The sequence below is a fragment of the Pimephales promelas genome, chromosome 10, assembly GCF_988280905.1.
Source record: "Pimephales promelas chromosome 10, fPimPro1.hap1.1, whole genome shotgun sequence".
Lineage (NCBI taxonomy): Eukaryota > Metazoa > Chordata > Actinopteri > Cypriniformes > Leuciscidae > Pimephales > Pimephales promelas.
The window spans coordinates 29,134,390-29,155,493 of record NC_142778.1 but is presented as its reverse complement, the minus strand read 5'-3'; the positions used below and the strand labels follow the sequence as shown (position 1 = coordinate 29,155,493).

The 21,104-nt window shown below is 37.4% G+C and overlaps 1 protein-coding gene across 2 annotated transcripts; it reads left to right on the top strand.

Moving 5' to 3' along the window:
• The first annotated feature begins 2,676 nt into the window (after window positions 1-2,676).
• On the top strand, window positions 2,677-19,612 carry arih1 (ariadne ubiquitin-conjugating enzyme E2 binding protein homolog 1 (Drosophila)). Of its 2 annotated transcripts, none has more exons than XM_039693274.2 (14): window positions 2,677-3,170; window positions 4,971-5,038; window positions 5,139-5,283; window positions 9,832-9,924; window positions 10,836-10,891; window positions 11,411-11,477; window positions 12,459-12,565; window positions 12,861-12,903; window positions 14,134-14,205; window positions 14,292-14,422; window positions 15,501-15,558; window positions 15,658-15,918; window positions 15,998-16,110; window positions 17,118-19,612. In XM_039693274.2, the coding sequence occupies exons 1-14, from the start codon at window positions 2,886-2,888 to the stop codon at window positions 17,200-17,202; spliced, it is 1,584 nt and encodes a 527-aa protein (XP_039549208.1). In that variant the 5' UTR covers window positions 2,677-2,885; the 3' UTR covers window positions 17,203-19,612. The 2 variants fall into 2 exon arrangements, with proteins under 2 accessions (XP_039549208.1, XP_039549207.1); XM_039693273.2 differs by having other exon boundaries at window positions 15,501-15,567.
• The last annotated feature ends 1,492 nt before the right edge of the window (window positions 19,613-21,104 follow it).

The following is a 21,104-nucleotide window of genomic DNA, read 5'->3' as shown; positions in this document are numbered from 1 at the left end:
TTTCACATGATCCTTCAGAAATCATAATGTGCTGATTTGCTGCTCAGGTATTTCTTGCTATAAAAACGGTTATACTTTTAAAAAAAATTTGTGAAAGCCACACTAGCCTACATTTTTCCAGATTTTTAACCATTTAAAGCTTGACACATTAAAAAAAATAGCAGAAAATTATATGTTTTTGGAAATTGGATGTTTATTAAGCCTTGAATTAAAATTTAAAAAAAAATTGCCAAGTCATTTTGTTTGTGATATATTTTTTCTATCACATTTGATTCATCAGGAACGTTTTGCTTACAACAGTGTAGATTTTAGATTAAAAAAAAAAGATCTATTATCTAAAAAATCTAAAAAATGTATTAAGCCTAACAGTTTGAAAACATTTCAAACATTTGAAAACATTTCACCGTTCATGTCTGTCAGTCATATAATGGAGGTCTATGGGGTTCACCTCAAAGAGCATGCACAGAGAAGTCCAAATTAAACAAGATTTAATGACTCATAAATGTAAGTAAACATTGATGGCCTAAGACAAAAAACGAGTGATTAGTGTGGAAAACTAACAGTATTTATATCGTTTTTACCTCTTGTAACCACAGCCACAAAGCGCCCGCACCCTCAGATCACTTGGACTTGGCTGTGGTTACAAGAGGTAAAATCTATATACTATTCGTTTTACACACAAACCGCTCGTTTCGTGTCTTAGGCCATCAATGTGTACTTACATTTATGAGTCATTGAATCATGTTTAATTAAACCCCATAGACCTCCATTATATGACTGACAGACATGAACGGGTTGACCTAAAAATATCAAAATTGAAAATACTGTGGAAGACGCCTACATCTTGGATGCCCTTGAGGTAAGCTAAAACATATCAACAATTAATTTCAAAGTGAACTATTGGTGCTTTATGTCTAAACAGTAATGTCAAATTGTAGTAATGTTATCTACTTTATGACTGTCGCTACTCGATCCGTACCGGAACACGATCTGTACTGCGCATGTGCGAGAACGAATTTTTTCTGCCACTTCCAGTCATCATCGATGTTTTTACGACAACTGTCATTAATACACCTTATTCAGAGCAGCGCCATGACAGGTATGAAAGTGAGGCTGTGAGGGATAGTCTTACCGTGTTTCCAATGGCATCCGCTGTAAAAAGCTGATTAAAGCTCCTAGATTACTTACAATTTTCCACAACTTACATTGTCGGGAGTTTTTTGTCAACTGTAATTTCTTGGAAAGATATTTTTCCACTGTTTCATGAGCAGAACAATCCGAAAACACATTAAATAACAGTACAGCCCATTGAAGAGATGCAAGTCTATCCCTCACAGCCTCGCTTTCATTCTCATTAAAAATCAAAGATGGCGCTGCCGTGAATAAGGCGCATTACTCGATCAGTGATCAGTAGCTACAAGGACAACCCAACACCAGAAAAATAAGGTATGCTATTTCTGGACCATTAGGCTACACAGGCTTTTAGATGTCGCGGTTGATTTGGCCTTTTCTAATTAATAAGCTTTTGGTAAGTCAGGTGATACGCGTTTAAAGTTTAACGAAATGGGCTCTATGCAGTATGCACGGCGTTATTTCCGGTAAAGGATTAAGGATGCTCGATAACTTCCGCCGATCGTAGAGTCCAATGCAATACCGAGAATTTATATTGAATTTTATACTCCATGGTTATACTAATGAAACGTTAGTCACAAAAACAGATAAAACAGACACCCCTCGTTGTGTTTATGCTTCTTTTTTAAATTATAGTAAATAAACATAACTATATATAAAATTACATCTAAACGTATGTACGTTTCGTTTCAAAGACGGGAGGACAGTAAATATTGAAGACTCTCCCGTTTTCTCCGATTTTCCTCCGCTTTAATCTACACTACCGGAAATGGACGAGCATCCTTACGTCAAATGCGGAACTTATGCGTGCATAGCCCATTGATCAGAACATCATACCAAGAGGGACCACTCAAAAAATAGGTCAAATAATTTTAATAAAGAGTCTGACCTCCTTTATTGTGGAGAGACAGGGAATCATTATTTATTATGCTATCGTGACATGTAATCTGCATCATAAAATATAGCCATTTTGTCTTTTTTTTAGAAACACTGAACAACAAAATTAAGATTTATTTTTATATAGCCTAAGATGTAATGTAAAAAGACACAGGACAACAAAATAAGTAAAACAAAGGAGACAATGCAATTCCACAACACTTAAAATAAAAAACCATCCAGCAATGCAATGAGATTCACATTTCTAAAATGTACTGAATTTGAAACATTTCGTATGTATATGATGTTTACCAAATATAATTATTAGTTGTAGGCTACCATGTTTATTTTCAATGCAAAATGTCATCTTTTTAGATACACTAATCCGTACCAGTGCCACACACCCCAATTGGGAAGTATGTATAATGTATATTTAAATTTCTTCTGGAACAATATTTAATAGAAACAAAGATAAAAAAAAAAAACCCCAAAAAAACAAAAAACAAACGAAGAACTGTTTCTGTAAATAATTTAAAATATACAAAACACTTATTTTAGTTCTTCAAACTGTGTTTTAAATCTTAGTGTAGTTTCAAATTAATTATATGATCGCAAATCGACAGTTTAATGCAGCTGCCTAACAACTTTCCTTGTTTTGTTTCACGCACATGACGTCACTCGGCGTCGGCCCGTGACGCTGCGTCTCTTTGTTGGGCCAGCAGCAGCGTCGCTCCTCTGTTGTTGTTTTCTCTGCTGCTGGAAAAACTGGAATGCTAGCAGCTAAAGAAGTATTCTCGTTTTGTTTTGCTCTGTCTGCCAAATAATACATATCGAACTTATCTCACTTGGCGTGTCGCTACATTAAAAGCAACCCAGTCATGGACTCAGACGAGGGTTACAATTACGAATTCGACGACGAGGAAGAGGAATGCAGCGAAGACAGCGGTGAAGATGAGACCGCGGACGACACCCTGGAGCTCGGCGAGGTGGAGTTGGTTGATCCCGTTGTGGCCGGCGGAGAGCGAGACGACTGCGGGGATACCGGGGGAAGCGGCCTCGGGCCCGGGCAGGATGAGGAAGATTACCGCTTTGAAGTTCTTACTGCCGAACAGATCCTGCAGCATATGGTGGAGTGTATAAGGGAGGTCAACGAGGTCATCCAGGTAAGTGTTTTCAGGGCACCCTCTGGGCTCAGATCGCCCTGGAATACCCGTTAAAACAAAAGACAGTTTTTTTACACCGTTCTGGGAAACTTTGCCCCGCCGTTGGCAACACGAAACGTGAAAAAGCCACCAGTTGTCCTTAAGTGAATGAAAAGACAGTGTTGATACGTCAACAACAGGATACATATATGGTCATGATCGTGGGTATGAAGGAGCATGTTTGCGTCAACCCTGTCCTCAACTCATCCAGTAATGACATAAGATGCTTAACTAGCTTTTAGTTCACCTGCATATAAAATCATGCTGACTGACATGTCTCCCTTCAATGTGATTAATTTAAACAAAAGTGCATTTCTATTGCCAAACACGTTTGCATCTAAACTTATCATAAACCACGTCACATAAAGTAAAATAATGATATTGTAAATCTCTCCATTTAATTTGAATCCCCTTGTTCCTGGTCACACTAGCTTAGTAAGCTAACCACGAGCAAACAGTCCCTTGTTTAAGTACATTAAAAAAAGCTATATTGCGATGTCTTCATATGTTTCACATGTCTTTATGTCTGGTTGTTGATACTCCGACGAAGAAGGTGTCCTCTTCATCATCTGTTTAGCTGGGATATGGGTTATGTCGCGTTAGCATACGTGAGTTACCTAGGTCTAGTTGCTCCCGACAACAACATGGCGGAACCGTTGCTTCATCATGGCTGGTTATGTTTGAGATTAAACATCTTAAAATAGCTTATCAAAGTGAATTTGAGTCATGATTAATGTTTGCTTTCAGCTGCAGAGTCATAGCCACAGGCTGTTTACAGTCTCGTGAAGCTCGACATTTCACTCTGCTAACCGCAGTTTGGTTGTTTTGTTTTGTTTATGCTGGTTAATTTACATATTTTGCGTTTATATGTCAGATTGGCACCTTCTATGCAGTCAGCAAACGCCTTTTTATGTGTGCATGCTGTTATTGTGATAAGTTGAAGTTAGCTGAGTGATGCTGTGCTTTTTAATAGATCTAGTACAGTACACCCATTTCTGTGTTGGAGTTTAATCTGTCTGTTTGTCCCTGTGCAGTGCAAGCTTTCTCAACACGCCTGACATTTTTTTCAACTGAACCCAATGAAGACCCTGGTTTAGTTCAGGGATGGTTGTGAAATTCTGAAGCTTATGCTGGTCATGTCTCCTCGTATCCCTCTGGACTGCCTTGTCAATATACACTTTGATAAACGTTTTGGAGTTTTGTGGTACTAGCTTTGTCTCCCTGGCAAGCAAGAATGCACTATGTTGTCTTAATAATAATAAAAAAAACATGCCATTGCTGCTCTTTGAAGCATTGTCCACAAACCCCAAGATGTCCTTGCAGTCTGTATTGATAACAAATACTACCCCCCCCCCCCCCCCCCCCCACAAGGGGTTAGTATTTGTTGTAACATTCAGCACTGTGACATTAGTAGTGCAATATTTACACATATATTACATGTGTATTAGACATTCAAATAACATTCAGTTATTTGGGCTTTCATTCATATGTTGTCAAGTAATAAAAATGGCATGGCAATAATTAATATCAGTTGTTTTCCTGACAAATTATTCATTTAGCAATGATTTAAGCTGCAAATTAGGTGTTTGTGACCATTAACTCACTTTATTACTGTTTTGTCAGTATGGTGGTCAAAAGTATAACTGATCTGTTAGTAAAAAGTAATAGTATATACTTTATATGAACTATAGTGTAGTCTTGTACACACAGACACACACTTGCTGAATATAAAATAATTGATGCCTTTGTCTTTTGTTACAGAATCCTGCTACAATCACTAGAATATTACTTAGTCATTTCAACTGGGACAAAGAAAAGCTGATGGAAAGGTAATTGTTCTCTGTGGTCTATTCCCTCCCACCAGATTATTAGTAAGCTAACACCTGTCTCTATTCAATACTGAACCAGCAACGTTTATCTCTTTTGCAGGTACTTTGATGGTAACCTGGACAAGCTGTTTTCAGAGTGTCATGTTATAAACCCCAGCAAGAAGTCTCGGACACGCCTCATGAACACAAGATCGTCGGCACAGGACATGCCATGTCAGATCTGCTATCTCAACTATCCTAACTCGGTCAGTGCCCTCAGCGCAAGTCGCTTTCGTTGCCTCAGATGAATCTATTTCCACGGCTGCTGTGCTGGTATTTTATTAGCAGACTCGCATGAAATCTGTGCCATGAAATGAAATCACTCACACTGTTCTGCACATCCTCTCTATCCCTGGGATGTTCTTTCTTTGACTGTTTGGCTAATTTGATTAATAATTTTAGTCAATAAAAAAGTGTGGTACTCTCATTTCTATTTAATATACACTACTGTTCAAAAGTTTGGTTTTGGAAAGATTGTTTTTTTATGTTTGACCAAGGCTGCATTTATTTGATCAAAAATACATTAAAAAATAATGGTGAAATATTTGTACAAATTTAAAATGTTTTAATATATTAAAAAATGTTATGTATTTATTTAATGGCAAAGCTAATTTTTCAGCATCATTCCTCTTCAGTCTCACATGATCCTTCAGAAATCATTCTATTATGCTAAGTTTTAAGAATCATTTCTTATTGACAATTTTTTGATAATTAATAAAATGATATATATATTATTCATATACTTTTTAACGGATATCATTTTCTCATTAATATTAGTTGAAAGATTGTTTGGAATCGATGAATAGAAAGTTCAAAAGAACAGTATTTATATGAAACATTAATTTTTGGTAATAGTCACTTTTACTTTGGATCAATTGAATGTGTCTTTGCTAAATAAAAGTATTAATTACTTTCATAAACAAAATTGGAGCCCAAACTTTTGCACAGTTGTGTATTTGCTATATTTAAATCCATTCTACAGAATTCCATAGATTTCCTCCTAAAATCATTTGATAAAATGCAACATCTGAAGATTCCATCTGTGGCTGTTTATTTCAGTGGATCTGTTGAATCGCTTAGCCGTGTGAACAGATTGTTTACCATGTGGATTGGATGCTGTTGCATTTTGGGGTATGTGAAGGTGGTATGCATGCAGTATTATTTGGATATGTCTTGTGTTTTCTTGTTTGCCACTCTGTGCTACACACTACAGTGTCTCAGCCGTCAGGAAGGATTTCTAACAAGCTCTTTTCGTCAGTAATCTCTTCACTGGATTACTCAAATTGTATACAAAGCAGCTGAGGAGAGGAACAGGCGGGTCTTTGGATTTGCAGGAAACCTTGAGAAGTGTTGTGTGTATGTCAGGGAAAGGAAAGGATAGATTAATTGTGGCATGCATGTATTGTTTTGATTAACTTTTTCATGTGGCTGTCTTGAAAGAAAACTCTGGATTAAGCATCAGAGGATTTGGAAACTGTCCTATTTATTGCTTTGAATTGTGACTGAATTATTTAACTGGAATAGCAACCGGTGAATGTTCCATACTGTTTGTCTGCTCGAAGTAAAGGGTCAGTGAGTTGGGGTCACAGCTAACTTCATCTTTGGGAAATTTAACTGTCATAAGTTTAATGTTGAGTTCTGCTTAAAGGGATAGTTCACTTTGAAATTAATTTTTGATATGTTTTAGCTTACCTCAAAGGCATCCAAGATGTAGGTGTCTTTGTTTCCACAGCGTTTTCAAGTTTGACATTTTTCGGTCAAATCGGTGTTGTCTGTCAGTCATATAATGCAGTTTTAGGGGGTTCACCTCAAAGAGCATGCACAGAGAAGTCAAAATTAAACATGATTTAATGACTCGTGAATGTAAGTACACACTGATGGCCTAAGACACGAAACAAGCGGTTTGTGTGAGAAAACGAACAGTATTTATATAGTTTTTACATCTTGTTAACAGCCGTCGAAGTGATCTGAATCATATATCGAAACATATTTAGATATATATCGAAATCGTCTTCCATTGCGATTTCCCGTATATCTAAATGTGTTTAGTGAGAGGTAAAACTTTCGAAATCTCCGTGTAAACAATGTATGATGTAGACGCGCGAGAGATCACTTCCGGCATAACGTCTGGAGACGGTTCAGTTCGGTTGAGTTGGACATCTGCTTCAGATCAGTTCTACGGCTGTTAACAAGAGGTAAAAACTATATAAATACTGTTAGTTTTCTCACACAAACCGCTCGTTTCGTGTCTTAGGCCATCAGTGTGTACTCACATTCACAAGTCATTAAATCATGTTTAATTTTGACTTCTCTGTGCATGCTCTTTGAGGTGGACCCCCTAAAACTGCTTTATATGACTGACAGACAACACCGGTTTGATCGAAAAATGTCAAAAATTGAAAATACTGTGGAAACAAAGACACATCTTGGATGCCCTTGAGGAAAGTTAAAACATATCAAAAATTAATTTCAAAGTGAACTATCCCTTTAACTGAGCTTAATCTGATTGCGGGTGAATGCAGGATATCAGTTTATTAGGATGATTAATTTGACCCAATGTCGAATTCAGATTGCTTCATAAAGCTGACCACCACTCTGTTCCCAAGAGATGTTCCCTAAATACCATTAGTGCCGTCTGCACAGTGTTGTTAAACTACTTGTGATGTTGTTGTAAGCAATACTCTGCTTGCGTCAGTCCTACCACAAATATTAAGCTGATTTATTCTTGCCTGTGTTGTCTGTTGTCCCAAGAGAGAGAACCAGGCATTTACTACCAGGGGGCCTGAAACTTGAGCTGGGTGGTATGACAATATGTATTGTTACCACCAGAGTTTGAAATTAACTTTTTAACTTATCGGCCTGTTTGGCTTCTAAATTTTTAAGTTACCTGTCATTCAGAACTTTTATTAGCCAAAAAAGACTAAATTAACCAGATTAACTACGTCCTCTTAAAAAATGTAAATATAATTAACATAACAATGTTGAATGTTGGAAAATAACATTGTCTTTTCTGTAAACAAATGCTTTTTAATCTTCGCTATTGCTTAAACGCGCTGTTATTTTCCAACATTCAACATTCAAAGCGCGCTGTTATTTTTTGTTGCGTAGTGAAGTTCATGTTCAAGTAAGCCAGATATGCACAGATTCTGTGCAATACGCTGTATTTAATATATTGGTTTTTACCTGCATTTATTTGGCTGGTTGGCGGTTGTTAATTTCAAGCACTAGACCACAGTATTGTCTATCCTTAGAGATTTTGCTATAATGTGTATATCGTTGTATGGAAATATATAGCACTATTGAAACTTCAGAGTGATGAAAGTTGAATGAAAATATAAAGATATATTTTACATCTTTATATAAAGATATAAAGCTGACTGGCACCCTGCCAAAGTGCGCGCACAGAAAGCTGCCTGCAGAAGGCGATTGTGAATTTGGGTCGTGCTCGATGTTATAGGCTTAGTTAACTCACCTTCATGTCCTTCCAAGCCCGTAAGACCTCCGTTCATCTTCGGAACACAGTTTAAGATATTTTAGATTTAGTCTGAGAGTTTTCTGTCCCTCCTTTGAAACTGTATGTGCGGTATACTGTCCTGTCCTGTCCTTGTCCAGGAAATAAAGGAAAGGAAATAAAGTAGTCCATGTGACATCAGTGGGTAAGTTAGAATGTTTTGAAGCATCGAAAATACATTTTGGTCCAAAAATAACAAAAACTATTACTATATTCAGCATTGTATTCTTTTCTGGTTCTGTTGTCAGTACACGTTCACGAGTCCGCAGTGACGCTGATGACGTAAGACGCTTGCTGCTGACGTGTATCTGGTGCGTCCATGTTTTCGGGTTCAAATAAATATGGCTGGGCAAAAAAATGCATGTCTTCCTCTGTGTCGAAATATTGTTTTATTTACAGCGTGCGTCTACCTCAGAGTGTAAATGAAGCTTGGGCGCGCTGATAATACATCAGCAGTGTCACTGTGGACGTATGAACGCGGATTGACAACAGAACTGGAATAGAATACAATGCTGAATAAAGTCATAGTTTTTGTTATTTTTGGACCAAAATGTATTTTCGATGCTTCAAAATATTCTAACTAACCCACTGACGTCACATGGACTACTTTGATGTCTTTATTTCCTTTCTGGACAAGGATACATTTCGCAGTTTTTGAAATGTTTTATGAACTTTCTTTGTACAATTATTTTTTAAAATTTTGTTTGATTAAAAAAAAAAAATGACTACCTATTGTACCTGAACATCATTATTATTTCAGGTACAATAGGACAGAAATGAGAAACAAAATAACTATATTGTGATGTGTATCATTATCATGAAATACAATTTTTCATATCATGAAGTAAGAATTTGGTCATATCGCCCACCGCAAATGAGACTTTAAAATGCATGACTAAGGGATACTTTGGCTATTCCTGACACTTATGTCACCTTTTCAGAACTACTTCATAAGATCACTATCTGAGCAGCCTAAACAACAGTGTTGTTGGTTTTATCAATCTGTTGAAGAGAAAAATGCTCCTTGTATTTCATGGGCACACAACAGGGAGGTATATATATATATATAAACTCACAAACAAATGTTGTAAACTATACAGGGAACCCCAGCTGGTTCATTAATATATTTAGCCCAGCCCTAATGAAGTTGTATTTAAACATTTACATTGTTCTCAGAACTTGTGTTATTAATATGTTACTTCTGAATTTAAATGTGGATTTGGTTTCGGCTGTTCTTTTGCAGTACTTCACTGGTCTGGAATGTGGGCACAAGTTCTGCATGCAGTGCTGGGGCGATTACTTAACCACCAAAATCATAGAGGAAGGAATGGGACAGGTACATATTCCAGCTCTCAGTACACATAGCCTTTGGATTGGGCTGTTATAACTTATTATACCAAAATGTCAGTAGTTGATACCAATACCAGTGGATTTTCATGGCTCTTAATGCCACAGCAAAACTAAAATAAACACACCTTTCTTTAAACATTTGAAGTTTAATAGTATACACTACAGTTCAAAAGTCTCGGGTCAGCAGGATTTTAAAAATGTCTGTTGTGCTGTTTAATATTTTTGTGAAAACCACAATACTTTTTTGCAGGATTCTTTGATGAATAGATGCTTCAAAAGAACAGCATTTGATTGAATATTTTTGTTATGTTATAAATGTCTTTACTGTCAGTTTTGATCAATTTTATGATTCCTTGCCGAATAAAAATAAAAGAAAAATTGTAATCGTATTAATCCCAGACTTTTGAACTGTAGCGTAGCCGAGAAGTACTTCTTAATTAAGTAAACATTGCTTTAAGTAAAGTAAATGAAGAGCAGTGATTTTTATTTTTTTTCTTCACAATTCATATGTAGACATTGCTTTCTTTATATTGTAGACATAACTGGCAGTCGCTGCATTTACACTGCAAGGTCCAATACACATATTAAATGTTTTGACACCGACTGACTGTTTGTCTCATGTGAATGTGACAGACTATATTGATAGCATTTTAAGTGCATTTGGCATTTGTTGCGTTCCTATTAGATGCAGTCTCTCTTCTGAGAGCACTCGCTCTTACACAAATACACATGAGAAGGCAGCCAATCTCTCTGACAAGCTGATGTAAATACTGCAGCGGTTGTGTTTTTAGCTGTTAAGCTATTCAGTGGCCGTAGCAGATTTTTTTTTTTTCTGCCAACTGACATTTTTTGTTTCTCTAACCTATTGTAACATAAGCTTGTTTGTTTCCATTCTAGACTATTTCTTGTCCTGCTCATAGCTGTGATATTCTGGTGGATGACAACACAGTCATGTAAGTGTTTGAGTAATAAATCAGTATTATTTTTGTGTTAACATCCTCCAAACATTTAAAAAAAAATCTCAGTATTATAATTGTTTTTTAGAATCATATCAAAAATCATGCCATTGAAATTCCTCCAATGTATTTTTCTAAGAGTAGTCGGTCTCCTCTCCCTTTGTCTCAAGTCACCATTGCTTGTGATATATAAAAGTCTCATAAGATGTTCTGAAGTATATTATGGGTATGAGCTGATAGTTTATTCCTATTCAGAAGTAGGACACTCTGTTATCCTGTCTTGCTGGAAAAGTGTGAGTCACAACACAGCACCTCCTGTACATTCAGTTAGATTATTTTGGATCCGCAAAGTTGTTTTAACCTACATATGATCTCCCTGCTGCTTTTTAGACGCATGTACAGGGTCTGATCCTTTTTATATGCTCTCTGTAGCCTTTGGTGGAAAATAAATATATTTTGTTGAAGCATGCATGTGTCTTTTTGTCTGATCTAAATATGTCTTAATTCTTTCAACAGGCGACTGATTACAGATTCGAAAGTGAAGTTGAAGTACCAGCATTTAATAACCAATAGTTTTGTAGAGGTGGGATTTCATTCCATTATATTATATAGTGTAATCTGGGATTAAAAAAAAAAAAAACGAAATAAAAGCTTTAAAGGGATACTCCACCGTTTTTTACATTTATTCATTTAGTTGTCGCTTTTATCCAAAGCAACTTACGATTGCTATATGTGTCAGAGGATTCGAACCTGGGTCTCTCACACCAAAGGTTTGTGTCTCATCCACTTTGTTAGCACTTAACTAGCCCAGTTCATTCATTAGGATCCAAGCAGAGAAGCGACCAAACACCTCCACGTTTTCCCTATTTAAATACAGTTACACGAGTAGTGTAACTTGACCAAGAATGGTGACACAAAATAAAGCGATGCGCTTTTCTCTTAGACAACAGTAATATCATCACTCCAGAGAGGGAGGAGAGGATTTTTCAGGAGTGATGATATTACTACGCCGAGTCGAAGTGCTCCCAAGCACTTGCTGTGGTATTCTGCCATACAATATAGTTATCCACTTTAATACACGCTTAGAAAAGCGCAGCGTTTTATTTTATGTCACCATTCTTTGTTGAGTTACACTATTCGTGTAGCTGTATTTAAATAGGAAAAAACGTGGAGGTGTTTGGTCGCTTCTCTGTTTGGATCCTAGTGAATGAACTGGGCTAAGCTAAGTGCTAACAAAGTTTTGCCGCAACACAGAGCGATTTAGTGCACGCTCTGAGACGAAAGAAATATGTATCAACTCATCTTAGTTAAGGGAATAGCATAGTTTAATATGAAAAAAAATGGTGGAGTATCCCTTTAAGATTTTTACTGAAATGGTTAAGATGTTTTAAGATTTCTTGGTCATCAAATCATGTGAACAATTTGTACTAAAGGTCAGGTTTCTTTGCTTTTATTGAAACAAGACATTTCTCAAATAATGCTGAATAACATGAATCATCAGATATGGAAGCATTATCACTTGTGATTTTGTAAATTTGGTTTATTCTGGTCTCTTTATCTGCAGTGTAACCGACTGTTAAAATGGTGTCCTGCACCTGACTGTCATCACGTTGTCAAAGTACAGTACCCAGATGCCAAACCTGTACGGTGCAAATGTGGTCGGCAGTTTTGGTAAGACACTGAACTGATAATGAGATCAAATACTTTAAGTATGTGGCCTCAGATCAGGTTTAGGGCTTCCAACAGCTAATGGCAGACCTGATCAAGCCAGTGACACTAGAACTCGGGTAGTTTTGATGAATGGATAAGATTACCAGTGCCATCCTGTTAATTTTACTAAGCAAAGAAGAGTCATAAGAGCCATTACATATATATATATATACACTCACACTTTTAAAAGACAGTGTTTTTTTGTTATGTTTGTGCTAGATCAGAGAATGCTTATGTGCTCTCAATTCATTTGCAGCTTCAACTGTGGAGAAAATTGGCACGACCCAGTGAAGTGTAAGGTATGTTGAGGACTCATTGTATTTTTAAAAATCCTTAAAGGAATAGGTCACCCAAAAATGAAAATTCTGTCATCAGTCACTCACCCTCACGTTGTTCCAAACTTATATGAATTTCTTTCCTCTGTGAACTATCCCTTTAAGATCAACTAGAATTGCACAACAATGCTATCAGTGTTTATATATACATACATTGAGTCATGGTTTTGTGTCTTGTAACGTTTTTTTTTTATTGTCAACAATGGCTTCTGTGTTTTTCACAGTTTAGCAGTTACTGTTAATTCTGACAGAAAAACCTGGATCATACTTTTCTATAAATACACTTGTTAATTTATTTTTCACATTGAAGTGTTTTTACAAAATGTAGGTCCAAAACACCCACTGTGTCTAAATTCTGAGGAATAATGAGTAGATTTTTTTATTAGTGGAATGCACAGTTCTATTGCCATTTAAGGTAGGGTAGGTAATTTCGGAGAGGCTAGCAATAGCAAGCTAGCTCTGAAATCGTAAGATCCCACCCCATCCTCCAAAAGCCAAGCCTCTCCAAAACACATGAACAAGAGGTAGCCTTAAATTACCTCATACACATAACACAACAATAATAATGAACATAAACAGCTTAAAAAGCGCTGATACCACCTGACTGCTGCAGATTCATTTCACATTGATAGTTTTGCCATAGAAATGCATAAATCTGAATCGGTGGATGTGAACTGCACTGTAGAACATCACAGGTTGCGAGCTCTTAGTTAGGGTAGTTATAGCATGAACACAGTAGCTCATTGTTTTAGTTCAGCATGAACCGTAAAAGGTGTCTGCTGTTTGTTTGCTCTGTGACTCTCCATTGTGAAAGGACAGCAATGAATGAAGTAATGCACATTAACTGTGTAGAAAGCAGGGAAAATGTTGATTTGGCATGGCAAGTTTTTCTCTCTGAACAAAGACAGCTAGCAGACTGCCACCTCTCCTACTCTCAGCATTAAGAGGCTCTTCAGAGACTTGTCTTGTTATTGTGGGGGTAGTCTTGGCAAAAACAAAGGAATCTTCTAGTCCCTTGTGCTTCTCATATGGGGATTACAATCATCTTCCATTGAGAGAGAACATTTAACCCTTCATAAGCACTGCCGCAACTCCCTGCTCTTGCACATGTTTTTATGTAATATTCTGTGTCATGAATACCTCACTTTTTGATTCTTGTTTGTCCTCTGATGTTATTTTACCTCTCGATCCCAGTGGTTAAGGAAATGGATTAAAAAATGTGATGATGACAGTGAGACATCAAACTGGATCGCTGCAAATACAAAGGTCAGTGGTTAGACTCACTTTGTGTGGTGATTTTTTTTTTTGTGATGACCCAGATGAATAACAGCCATCTTGCCGTTGTGTTGCAGGAATGTCCGAAATGCCACGTCACCATAGAGAAAGATGGTGGCTGCAACCACATGGTGTGCCGAAACCAGAACTGCAAAGCAGAATTCTGCTGGGTTTGCCTGGGGCCCTGGGAGCCACATGGCTCTGCATGGTAGATAGATGGATGTTTTTTTTTTTTTTTTTATTTGTCGGTGGTTTAAGGTTGTAAAGACAATATGCATATCTTCTGGGCTGTTAGGATTTATCTGCAAGGATTGCAGTTTTTCCCAACCTGGACCTTATATACTTTGCGGCTACTGGTCACAAACAGCTAATAATCACTTTTATTGATTTTATACGCAGTATCTCAACTTGCCAATCACATTTTAATGATGTGAATTAAGGTATGGCGAAGCTCAGCAACTATAAGGTGTGCGTAACTCAAACAACTCCTTACCAGTCGGCAATAACAGTAGCTGCTCTTCAGTCTGTATATGTGTGCTGTTCTCCTTCAACTTTTTCCATAGGTTTTCTTATATGTAAGGACACAATTTTGTTCATTGTGATTCAAAACTGTGATATTGCAGTCTTTTCTCATTCACCTTTACTGGACTTTACGTAGTTATCTTCTAAGCTTGGGAATGCAATGCCCCAATGAGAGCATATGAAAACTGTGGAGTGACTTTAATTCAAAGTGTTCTGTAAATACTCCACTCCGTGTTTTCCATGTTTCACTATGCACTGGTGAAAGTAACCAGATTCCAAAAAAATGTTGCTCCCTCTTGGTGATTCACTGCAAAGGTCTTTCATTAAGCTTGCTTTTTACTGTTATGTAATGCTTGTCTAAAGATTTAAACTAAAAAGTACAACTTTCAATCTCCGTTTTTCACAAGAAAGTGAAATTTCCCTCAGGTTAACCTAAATGCTACTATTCTACCTTCTCCCAAGGTGACGTTTACATATGACGCCTGGGATCAGTAAGGTCCATCTTAAGCCCGAGAGCTCAAAGACGAGCTTTCCCCTTCTCCTTGTTCCATGCAGTCAACCGTTTACAAATCACTTGCAAACATCACCTAGGGAAAGTGACTCATTTAGCTGGCGACCACTGAAAATCTGATTTAATGTTTCATGATGTGTTTGTAAACAGATTTTGTTGAAATTTACATTTGTTTATTGATGTGCAAAACATTATTGGCTAATAGAACTAATTCTCGGAATGTGTGTGTGTTTTTGTTTTTTTTTACCCATAGGTATAACTGTAATCGCTACAACGAGGATGATGCCAAGGCAGCGCGGGATGCTCAAGAGGTAAATAATGTCAGTCCTTTTGTGCTGGTGTTTGAATATGCAAATTTAGTTCTCAATCTTAAACATTCTTCTAATCCTATGTTGATTTGTGTTGCGCAGCGTTCCAGAGCAGCCCTGCAGAGGTACCTGTTCTACTGCAACCGCTACATGAACCACATGCAGAGCCTGCGCTTCGAGCACAAGCTGTACGCCCAGGTCAAACAGAAGATGGAGGAGATGCAGCAGCACAACATGTCGTGGATCGAGGTGCAGTTTCTGAAGAAGGCCGTGGACGTGCTGTGCCAGTGCCGCTCCACGCTCATGTTCACCTACGTCTTTGCATTCTACCTCAAGAAGAACAACCAGTCTATCATCTTCGAGGTATACCAGAGATGGCCATTTGTAATATGATTGAATTGTGTTGTCAAAAAAATGAAAATGAAAATGTGTTTGCACCCAGAATAACCAGGCAGATCTGGAGAACGCCACCGAGGTTCTGTCTGGATATCTGGAACGAGACATCTCCCAAGATTCTCTGCAGGACATTAAGCAGAAAGTACAAGATAAATATAGGTAAGTGTACAAATAGAAATTTTGTTTAACACTAACATTTGTCTGACTATAACAAGCATGGATTTAAGACCCATTCACAACAAGTCCAATACAACGTTTGCTAGCAGTTTTTGCTGCAAAAATATTCATAAATGTGCAAAAAAAAAAAAAAAAAAAATGTTCAGGGGCATACCAAGCCATTTGTGGACTCGCTAATTAATACTAACGCTATAAATTAATATAAATTCCCTTGTTTGATGTGTACCTTAAAGCTTGAATGATACAATTTTGGTATTACGTTTGTAACTGTCTGTCATTTATTGATTTGCCAAACGACCGTAATTTTCTTCAAATCTACCACTTACGGAGAGCTTTGGGTAAGCGGATCCACAACAGCTTTGGTGCCTACGCTCTGTTGTTATGTATCGTCATCATTGTCCCGCATTCTCATTGGTTTGCTGGTATATTGGGGGTTTTCATGAGCAGGGAATGCTGATTTGCTGATAATTTACTAACCCCCATGTCACCCAAGATGTCCTTGTCCATCTTTCTTCAGTCGAAAAGAAATTAAGGTTTTTGATGAAAACATTCCAGGATTTTTCTCCATATAATGGACTTCAATGGGAACCAAAGTCTTCAAGGTTCAAATGAGAGTTTAAGCTGCACTGAAACTCTCATTTGGACCTTGAACCGTTTGGTTCCCACTGAAGTCCATTATATGGAGAAAAATCCTGGAATGTTTTCATCAAAAACCTTAATTTATTTTCGACTGAAGAAAGAAAGATGTGGACATCCTGGATGACATGGGGGTGAGTAAATTCTCAGCAAGTTTTTTAAAAAGTGAACTACTCCTTTAAGTCGACATTGACATCCCTAAAATACATTTCAAAAACAACAAAACATTCACTCAAATTTTCCACAGACAGTCTAGCTCCCTAGACCCCAGTTTGCAAAGGCAACTTTTTGATTCTCTGGCCTCACTCTCTGTTCCTTTTTAACAATCCACGTTTTGATGCTCCTGTGTGCAGATACTGTGAGAGCAGACGGAGAGTGCTCCTGCAACACGTTCACGAAGGCTACGACAAGGACCTGTGGGAGTACATCGAGGATTGAGGCTACACCTCCACACCACAGACTCTCTGAGAGAAAACTCCACCCACTAGAGCGCTGATGCAATGATAAGAGAGAGCAGCACAGACCTCGCTCCCTGGCAAACCACCCTGCGTTGCAGAATTTTTCCAGATTTTTGTTCCATGAAAAGCATAAGAGTAAATTATATTTAAATGAAAAAGTTAGAGAATATAAAAAAATACAAATATTACATGTTCAACAGTATTGTTAGCAGCGTGAAGCGCAAGACTGAGAAATCCAACAAAAAGCTCGCATTGTAAGGTCTTTTCCCTTCTTATCAGTTATGTTTGTGGACGTGTTCCGTTTGACTTTATTTTATATAATCTTTTTGTGTGTGGAAAATGGACTTTGTTTTCAAAATGGCTTTAATTCTGACCATGTCTGGAGAGATCCGTGTTTGGGTTTGCTGAATGTTGATTGTAAGGAGACGACGTTTTGGCACACAGACGTTAGTGGCATAGGACACAAAAAACACCAAAAAAAAAAAGAAGAAAAAAAGGCAAAAATCGGTATTTTTCAATTTGTAAATAATGCATATGCATGGAAGTTAAAGAGTAAGAGTGGCATGTGTTTGCATCATTTTTAAAAGATATTTATCTTTACAGATATTAAAAAAAAAATGTATATTTGCTGTGTAGATTGAGTGTCTTTCCTATCTTGGATCGCCCCTCTAAGGAGGTTTGGACTTGACATATGCTTGACGTAAATGGGGAGTCTCCCTCCGCTCCTCCCCTTTGCTCCTCAGGGACGGAGCAGGGCTATATTCTGCCAAATCCAGCAGATCATGCCAAGGTGGTGCGCTTCTGCCGACTAGAAGTTTTGTGGGAGCTTCTTGGCTTTACAGTTGGAGGAAATGGGGGTAGTTTAATGTTCGCTGCTTTTTCCAAGAGTTACATTTTTTCAAACAGAACAGTGGTTTTCTCTGCTCTGCCTTTGCTGTTATTCTTCTCCTAGGTAGATTTAGGGTCGTATGATTTTAAGAGTTCTGAATGATTTCTGAGAGCCAAACTGAGTGACATTCACTCATATAACCTTTTATATTTTTTCTTTTTGTCTCTCTGAAGTTAATTCTTCGTCCCTGACCCCGGCTCGAGGTTCTTTCTCTTTCCGCCCAACATTCACGTAGATTAAATTGAACCGATGGGCCTGTTGAGCTGCTTTCTTGACATCTGTTATCAAGTGTTCTGACTGAGCCATTGACAAACAGGGTTAGGCATTTCCCACGATCCATTTTTTTTTAAAAATTTTGCACACTGCAGAACTAGTAGTCACTGTTATCTCCACACTGCTTTAAATTAATTTAGTAAAATAATCACACGTTTGCACCCGGGATGGGTTTCCAAAGGACCGTTTGAGTCATGATAGTTTGCAGAGAATGTGATGTAACCTTTGTACTGTGATGTTGCATTTGTGTACACTTTGTTCATGCAAAAATGTACAAATTGTGTGTGTGTGGAAACACCGTGGCTATCATTGAAGCACTGAGACCCTCTCTTCAGGGGTACTGGGGTGGGGTTCCGGGACAGACACAGGTAGGACGGTGTCATTGTAGATCAAGTTGGTTTATTCAGAGAACACCAAAGTGTCAGTCTCAAACTGGTGAATTCTGCTGGAAGCTTGATTCATATTGGCTTTTCTTTCTTTTTTTCATTTCAAATGTGCGCCATGAAAATAAATGTCCTAAAATGCATTCTTGATTTAAAGTAATGTCATTCTCTTGTGTTTGCCTATTAATCGTTTTACTTTGTGTGCTGGGAATGATTGCAGTTTGTTTTCAAGTTGTGAGTGCCCGAGATGGTCTTCCAGGTATAAACATACATCAATTGACTATTAAATGAGAATTAGACATTTCATGCAAGCTTATTGCAGAATAATAAATGGGAAAATCTTTCAAGTTTGGCTACTTATTTTGCAGGTCCCTGTAGTTTCCATTACAAAGGAATGCATGGTTTGTTCTGCAAAAACATGGAATGGTTATACTGCCCCTGTATGCAGTGTGTGTGTGTGTGTGTGTGTGTGTGTGTGTGTGTGTGTGTGTGTGTGTGTGTGTGTGTGTGTGTGTGTGTGTGTGTGTGTGTGTGTGTGTGTGTGTGTGTGTGTGTGTGTGTGTGTAACGGTCTCTTTCCGGCCTGTTTGCTTTTCAGTTATGCCTATTTGATCATGTCTGGTAGTTCATGGGCATCCAAAATTAACATTCAAGATAACAAAAAGCAGCTACTCTCATTTTTTTGAGACATCCAAAAACTTTTAATACTTTTCTACATGTATCCTTTCTTTATGCGATTATTTTTTTTTTTTGATTTATTGTATACATAGTGTACAAATGTGTACGAAATTAGTTGTTCGTTTTTTGAAGAAAACAAATATTAAAGTGCAAAATGTTGCAAACTGCTTTAGTTTGTGCGCATTTGTTTATTTCAAGCTATTGCTGGTTTGGCATATCTAGGTTTTGGTTGGCTTGGATTGTTTGTCATTAACACAAGCGTTTTAATGCTTTATATAAAAGAGCCTCGTCCAAAGGATTGTGCAGTCCACAAATAAAGCTCATATATGTCGTAGATAACAGATATTTGAGAGGGAGTAGTTTTGATTTCAATGTTCACAATGAAAATGTCCACAATAGGGAGACGAATATTAACTGAGGTAACTAAACTGAAGAATTGTGACAGTTGTTAAAGGGATAGTTCACTTTGAAATTAATTTTTGATATGTTTTAGATTACCTCAAGGGCATCCAAGATGTAGGTGTCTTTGTTTCCACAGTATTTTCAATTTTGACATTTTTCACTCAAACCGTTGTTGTCTATCATACACTGACTGGAGGCTAAGGGGGTCCACCAAAAAGCATGCACAGAGAAGTCAAAATTAAACATGATTTAATGACTCGTAAATGTAAGTACACATTGATGGCCTAAGACACGAAACGAGGTTTTTTTGTGAGAAAACGAACAGTATTTATATCGTTTTACCTCGTGTAATCACAGTGACGTACAAGTGATCTGAATCAGTTGTGCAATGTCCAACTGAACCGAACTGAATCAGTTTAATGTTACGCCGGAAATGATCGCTTGCGTGTGACGTCACTCAATATTTACACGGAGATTTCGGAAGTTTTACCTTTTACTAAACATATTTAGATATGGGGAAACCACAATGGAAGACGAGTTCGGTACATCTAAATATGTTTGGTGAAAGGTAAAACTTCCGAAATCTATGTATAAACAAACAGTGACATAGGCGCGCAAGCGATCACTTCCGGCGCATGCGCAGACCAAAGTGCCCGTGCCGTCATGGCTATGATTACAAGAGCTAAAAACGATATAAATACTGTTCGTTTTCTCACAAAAACCGCTCGTTTCGTGTCTTAGGCCATTAATGTGTACTTACATTTACGAGTCATTAAATCATGTTTAAATTTTGACTTCTCTGTGCATGCTCTTTGGTGGACCCCCTTAGCTTCCAGTCAGTGTATGACTGATAGACAACAACGATTTGACTGAAAAATGTCAAAATTGAAAATACTGTGGAAACAAAGACACCTACATCTTGGATGCCCTTGAGGTAAGCTAAAACATATGAAGAAATTTATTATTAAAAAAAATCTATCTATCTATCTATCTATCTATCTATCTATCTATCTATCTATCTATCTATCTATCTATCTATCTATCTATCTATCTATCTAATATTATCGAACTGCATAAAACATAAAAACGCATATAAACGCAAGCATAAAACGCTTGTGCATATATGCAGTTTCTTTGAAAACCTGTTGTATCTATTTTGATACGTGTATTCTGCCATCTTGTGGAATTTCACTGTACTGCAGGCAGTAGAGGGGTTGTAGCTACTTGATCCGTAGCTCCGTAGATAATTTTTATTTTG